Below are 6,875 nucleotides of genomic sequence, written 5' to 3' on the forward strand. Positions count from 1 at the left end.
TTACCTTCAATGGTGTCTGTTTTTTGCAACCAGCAGGTACAAAAACTAACTTGTTTTTATTTGACTATTTTTCTGTCCTGCCTGTTTATTATCTTCCTGCATCTCCTCTCAATCCTAAAGAAAAACTGCTACCTGGGTTCATATATATTCACCTTATGAGTTACCTTTGAACTGCAGTTCTAAAAGATCTACCGACCGCAAAAACAGCGGAGTGCCGCTGCTCGCCGGCCGACTACAATGGGAATGTTTTTGCTGCGGAGTTCGTGCCGGAGCGGAGATAGTGGAATTTTGGGGGTGCGTTACCGGAGGACAAAACAGGTGATGCGCCTCGCTCTGCAGCAGCGAAACGCATCAGGCACAAATTACAGACAGAAAACATTAAAGGAAATGAGCCGACATGAACAATCGCTTGTTTAATTTGTTTTTGAGGTGGTGACACCTGATTTGGCGGTGCTCAGGACGCAGATGTCTGGAGCGCGTCAACGATCAGAGCTTTGCATGCGCAAACTGGTTAAGGTTAGGATGGGGGTGAGGGGAAGGTTAAATTGCAAGAGGGAAAAGGTCACAGTTTGGTTAAATGTCCGTTTTACCGCCGGTGTCAGTACCGACGCTCTGGCACAGCGCGTCGCCTCCGCCTCCTGACGCAGGGGCTCATCACTTGCTGTCTTTTCCGAGGACTGCATCTTGTCAGTCATTATCACATGACAGCGGCAAGTCGATGACAGGCATAAAAAGTCACTACAGAGCCGTGAAGTCGACTAGTTCATACAACCCCTAAACACTAGTAGTTATTTAAACAGACAGTTTTTGGGAACGTTCCTGATAATAGTAAAAAAAAATAAATAAATAAAAGTGTATTAAATGCATAACTAGCCAATCAGGAAAGTTACCTCATATTTTAATGTTCTGAAATCCCTACTTGTCGCAGCATTTTGTGTCACGTTTGTCTACAATAAACACTTCATCAGACGACCCATCCAATATGGCGGCCATGTCATGTCTGTGTACAGACGCAACAAGACTCAACACCGGCCCCTGGAGTCGCAACATAAGGTTCACAGAATTTGGTGCAACAGCTGTGAACATCGCTCCTCCTGCACCCCCTTTTTGCCCTAAACGGACAACGCAAACTGCCTTCGTTGCTCCTGCTTCCAGTTCTTGCCCCGGGTTATTTGGATGATCTGATTGCTCTTTGTCTCGTGTGTGTTTTGTGTGCATGTAGACTTGTGTGCGACTACCTGAAAGATATCAGGTTTATCAAAGATGCATGCTGATTTGTGTCGAGAAAGGGCATCAAGGCATATACAAACAAACCTGGTGGGATTTCTGCTTTAGAACCTGAAATTCTCTCTTTAAAGCCTGAATGGAAATCTCTCCAGGGTGCTTTTCTATCTGCATTTAAATGTGGCTTTTTGGCTCATTGTAAAAAGAGCATTTTCCCATCTTCCACCAGCACTGAACTTTAATTGTCAGAGGAAAATAGGGCTCTAACCTTCGCATTTTCATTTGGGTTTAATACAGCGGTAAAGAAGGTGTATTAGTTCAAGAAATATGGGTTCATTAGCAATTCAGATCCGCACATCACATCTCCTTTCCTTCAGAAACAATCCTGCAGCTGCTGAAGAGTAAAACGATCATGCTCCTGAGTCCCTGCATGGCATACAGGGACATACATGGCATAATAATTATTATTATTATTGTTATTATTATTGTTATTATTATTATCATTGTTGTTGTTATAGTTGGATGCTTTATCAGTTCTAAACACATGGCAAACTACAACTGCAACATTGAAGCCTTTAGGTCCACCATGTGTGTTCTTTAGACTCTTATGTGTCTGTTGCTTCTGTCTGTTGGCCATATCGTCGTTGTAAATGAGGATGAGGTCTCAATCCACTCATCTGGTTAATAAAGGTTAAAAAAAATTATAAAAAGCAATAAAGAAGGCTAATGTAGATCATTTCAGTGTCTTCTATATGCAGTGGGCTGGGGTTTGAGTTGAGAGCACTGCAGACATTATATATATATATATATATATATATATATATATATATATATATATATATATATATATATATGTGTGTGTGTGTGTGTGTGTGTGTGTGTGTGTGTGTGTTTTCCACTTCAGGCTCAAAAATCTAGTTCCCCGGAAAATTTTTCTCTTGGTCACCTGTGGACGGCAGCAAAGCTTAGGAGTCCAAATGAATTCCAATGACACGTGAAGAAGAGGAGAGCAACGGGAAAAGTGATCTGCACAACAAAAAGTCAGTGAAAAAGAAAAAAAAAAGCGCGGAAAAAAAGTGCTTTATTAATAATGACCAGTTCAGAGTTAGTAGTCCACCAATATGCATATTATAATCTGCTGGTGGTGGTCAGAGGGACCGGTGGCACCTGTGCTCGGCAGCCTCGCCTCTGTCAGTGCGCCCCAGGGCAGCTGTGGCTACACTGTAGCTCATCACCATCAGCATGTGAATGTGTGTGAATGGATGAATGATACACTGTAGTGTAAAGCGCTTTGGAGTCCTTATGAGAGGCGCTATACAAGTGCGGGTCATTTATCATTTATCATTATTTGAAAGCTAATTAATGATTAAGTTGTGTTCCCTAAACTAAAGTGTTACCAGATGATTATTATTTCTTATTTGTCTGAGTTGCTCACGTGTTTTCAGGCACACCTCGGGTGGCTTTTTCTGCAGCTCTCTTGGATTCCGGCTCTGGAAACACAGGACCGTTTAGCGTCGCTACTCCTCTGAAATATAAGAAGGTTTTCTCCAACACGGGCAACAACTACAATCCCTCAACAGGCATGTAATGCACAGCATGATGCAAGGACAGAGTGAGATTCACAGAAAGATAAGTATCCTAATCCTCATCCCTTTTACTTCAACAGGCACTTTCACAGCAACCGTCAGCGGGATGTACTTCTTCCGCTTCTCCATGTTTAACAACCTCGCCCAAACTCCAAACTCGGTGGTGAGTCTCATGAAGAACGACGAAAGGCTGACGTCCGTCTGGGACGTCTCAGGCTCCGACAGCAATGACATGGGCAGCAACGCCGCCGTCATCCCTCTGGTAGCGGGAGACGCGGTGTATGTGGAGCTGATGGCAAGCAGGCTTGTGTATGATGATGGGATGAACTACAACACCTTCAGCGGCTTCCTGCTCTTCACCATGTGATTCTAACGTCACGCTGCCACCGCTTCATTATTTCGCAATAAAATATATTTGTAATGTAGCTTGAAAAATGTCAGAAAAATCATGTTGCAAAGGTTATAAATCTAAATTTTCTTGCACGTGTATTTATTCGTTATTGACACGTGAACGTGTTGAGTTGTTTATTGTGTATACTACTGAGAAAAACATCATGCTGGTTCTGCTGGATTCACATTTGCAGGAGTCATGTATAGATGGTGTTTGAGTTCAAAGAAGGTCAAGCAGAAGACCTTTCTGCTAGAAGAGGTCCATTACTCCAGGTACACCGGCTTCTTCCTATGGTCCAACACATAAATGCTAGTTTAGCTTAATGTCCCTCAACAGGTGGCCAGCGGGCCAGGTCTGGACTGTGGGCCATCTATTGAGGGACTCCTCCTTCCAACCCTGAAGCAGCGATTCTTTCACGTTTACCGAGGCAGCGCGGTATTGTGTGCTCTCTATTTAAATAATAACTGGAAGACCACCACCCCGTGTCAGAATTCTCCTCCGTGTCATAAGCACACTCTTTCACGCTTTTACTTTCACTTTCAGAGCAGCCCACTCGTTCATTATTCATCTACAGTTTTTGGGATGGGACAAAAAAAGGCTAAAAGAAAAGTGGACGAGAGAAATAGACAGTTTAAAGATGAATGCACAGAACAATTAGCGTTTATTTCTCCCGCTATCCGGCACCATGTGTTTAATTTGCCAAGAGACCATTTCAGTGATAAAGGTTTCCTATTGGATATGGCATTATGAGACCAAGCACAAGGATTTTGAAGATACATTTTCTCAAAAATCTGAGGTAAGAACAGCAAAAATAAACGCAATGACACCATTCTATGTCGCTGCAAGCAGGATTTTAGTTACATCTGTGAGTTACTTAGTTACTCAAGCACAAAAAACAACAGGATGATCCCTCAGTTTCATGGAGTTTCAAGAAGCCTTTCTCTGATGCAGAAATGGAAGAATGTATGACTGACGTGATGGAAAACATGTTTGATGGCAATCAAAAGAGGAAACGACAGCTACAGTTAAGCAGATCCCTCTCTCAGACCCTGCAGCAGCAGGACCAACAGAAACACTGGCTGGTGATGTGATTAAACAGCTTTGTGACAGAATAATAAACGCAGAATGTATTTCCTTAGCTGTGGATGAATTTAGTACAGGTTTTCTTTTTAGTTTTATTTAGGTATTCATTTGAATGTCTTGCTGACTTGCATTGTGTGCTTTGTGCTGTTTTGATAGAAGGCGGCGAGTTGTGTTCAAGCTAATTTTATTACGGCGTGTTGATCGACTAATGATGATAAATGGACCTTTGACTCACTGAAAAGTTTTAATGCGGCCCTTTGAGACTTGCATTTGAGTATCCCTGGTGTAGCTTGTGATTTGAATGTGGCCTTAGGCGTAGGTGTGTGTAGGAGTGTGTCTGTGTTGGAAACCGCTCAAGCTTCCCAGTGAGAAGTTGTTTGTGTCGTTAGGGCTTATTGTGTTGGACCGGTCCGACTTGTGAGATGTTTTGGTCGGATGCAGGAAGATGTGAATTGGACTGAAACTGTCTGAGGATTAGGGTCAGAGCTGAGGGCCACTCCTCTGCTGAATGTCAGCCTTTCCTGTCCCTTGTTGTTTAGATGTAGGTGGACTACAGAGTCTTCACCTGAGGAGCTGGTTCACCCGTGTCATGCCATTCGGCTGTGTGACTCGTTTTTCTTCTCACGGTGAAGAATAAATCATGTCCTTTCAGCTCTGTCCTTCATACAGTTTATAAAACCTCCTCATGTTCCAGTCACACTTAACACAGCTCCACTAAGGAGGAATAACATGTCTTGAACAAACTAAAGACGTCTGTCCATTTGCTTTCATGTCAGCCAGTGAGGTTCACCATGACCTGGAAAACAGAGAACTCAGCTGCATGTTTTTCTTATAAGCAGACATTGGCTTTGAAAAAAAGGAAACTTGCCCTTGACCAGAATCCTGAAGTCTTGATAAAAAACAAACATACTTGCTTTCAGACTCAATTCCCTTTTAAATACAAGAATCCTTTTATTTGAGGCAGCTGCTGTCCACCGTGTTTCTCATCATCAGGTTCAAAGCCACATGTATGTAAATATTTTCAACTGTATACAGACATAAAGCACTGGTAGGCTGCTCATCATTGGTCCTATCTAAATGATACAGTGTGTTATCCGTTTCCAGCAATGCTATGAGCTTGTTTGTCAAACATGGCTGTGCATATTCAGAAAGCCAAATATTGCTCATCGTTTTCATCTTTGCACAGATTGCATCAATATAAACTTGGTTATAAAACTGTTAGTTTGGCTGAGCTAACGGTCTCCCCGTGCTCATTGGTCGCCCTGCAGGTGTAAACGTTGGAGTCCTTTGGGCTAACTTTAGGCAGAATCAGAGTACAGCGGCCGTCATCTTCATACTCTATCTGGAGGGAAGGCGATTCCTCCAGGGGTTCATCTCCACACAGCCACAGCACCTCTGGATCAGGATATCCTGCAGCCGTACAACATGTATGGAAGTTAGTCAAAATTACTTTTCCAACTAATTTGGATGACAAATCACATCAGTTTATTACAAAATACAGACTACAAAGAAGAGTCATGTTTAACATCATCACATGTTTTGGGGGTTAAAGGTGCAGTATGTAAGAATGTAGTGAGAATCTTCTAGTGAGAAAATCCCAAAAGAGTTTAATGTTTCAGTCCTTTTGGAAGGACGGTTACACTGAATCATATCTCATATCCAGCTGGCTGCTGGGATTGCCAGTTTTTCTCCTTTCAAAATAAAGGAAGGAGGGACATAACTACTGTTCACCATCAGTGAGTGTGGGGGTGCCGTGTCTCCTGGGAGCTAATGCTGCAGCGCCGACTATTGTAATTTAAAAAGCTCCAGAGCTGTTTAAAGTTGTTGCAGTAACCACATTTTACCACAGGATGTCAGTTTTACTTCTTTTCTACATATTGCACCTTTAACACACCATTTCAAGACTTCAAATGAATTAATCTAAGAAAATCTATAGTTGGTCTGATGTGCTGTCTGGAGTTAGTGTGAGGGTTGTAATGTAACTTCAGATTTAACTCAGTGGTAACAGAGATGTTTTAGGGTCTTAAATAATTAATTGGGGCAGCAGTAGCTCAGGTGGTAGAGCGGGTTGCCTCATGATCGGAGTGTCATGGGTTCGATTCCAGCTCCCGCCATGGGTATCCTGCTGTTGTGTCCTTGGGCAAGACACTTCACCCAACTTGCCTGTGTTAGTGGTGGTCAGAGGGGCCGACGGCGCCAAATGGCAGCCTCGCCTCTGTCAGACCTCCCCAGGGCGGCTGTGGCTACAAGTAGCTTACCATCACTAGCAGTGTGTGAATGTGAGAGTGTGTGAAAGCGTCTTTGGGTGTCTAGAAAAGCGCTATATAAGTTTAATGCATTATCATTATCATTATTATTATTATAATTAGAATGATGGGACCTTGTGGGTTTCACAACCACCTCTAATATTAGGACTCAAAAATGTCACCCATGTTTAAGGGCTCCTCAAAATGAACAGATGGCTCATTCACACAATAAACATGGCTGACAGAATGTATAACTCCTCACACACACACACACACACCGATGATATGGCACGTGAGATGAGCGCAGGATCCTTGATCGACAGTTTGGTCCTCTAAGCTCTGGGT

The 6,875-nt window shown here is 42.9% G+C and overlaps 2 protein-coding genes across 3 annotated transcripts in view; one reads left to right on the plus strand and one right to left on the minus strand.

Moving 5' to 3' along the window:
* Positions 1 to 2,811: 2,811 nt before the first annotated feature.
* Positions 2,812 to 3,293, plus strand: LOC107378450 (complement C1q tumor necrosis factor-related protein 3). Its single transcript, XM_054741214.1, has one exon. It carries the CDS (start codon positions 2,812 to 2,814, stop codon positions 3,175 to 3,177), a length of 366 nt encoding a protein of 121 aa, XP_054597189.1. The 3' UTR covers positions 3,178 to 3,293.
* A 1,917-nt stretch (positions 3,294 to 5,210) lies between these two features.
* Positions 5,211 to 6,875, minus strand: part of mylk5 (myosin, light chain kinase 5) — a 22,499-nt gene continuing 20,834 nt past the window's right edge. For both annotated transcript variants that reach the window (XM_015948663.3, XM_015948662.3), the window contains exons 17-18: positions 6,809 to 6,875; positions 5,211 to 5,694 (exon numbers count right to left, since the gene is read on the minus strand). The exon at positions 6,809 to 6,875 is cut by the window's right edge and continues 74 nt beyond it. In XM_015948663.3, coding sequence (XP_015804149.3) covers positions 5,492 to 5,694; positions 6,809 to 6,875 — 270 coding nt within the window. In that variant the 3' untranslated portion in view covers positions 5,211 to 5,491. The remainder of the gene's footprint in view (positions 5,695 to 6,808) is intronic.

The sequence above is a fragment of the Nothobranchius furzeri genome, chromosome 5, assembly GCF_043380555.1.
Source record: "Nothobranchius furzeri strain GRZ-AD chromosome 5, NfurGRZ-RIMD1, whole genome shotgun sequence".
In the NCBI taxonomy this organism is placed as follows: Eukaryota; Metazoa; Chordata; class Actinopteri; order Cyprinodontiformes; family Nothobranchiidae; genus Nothobranchius; species Nothobranchius furzeri.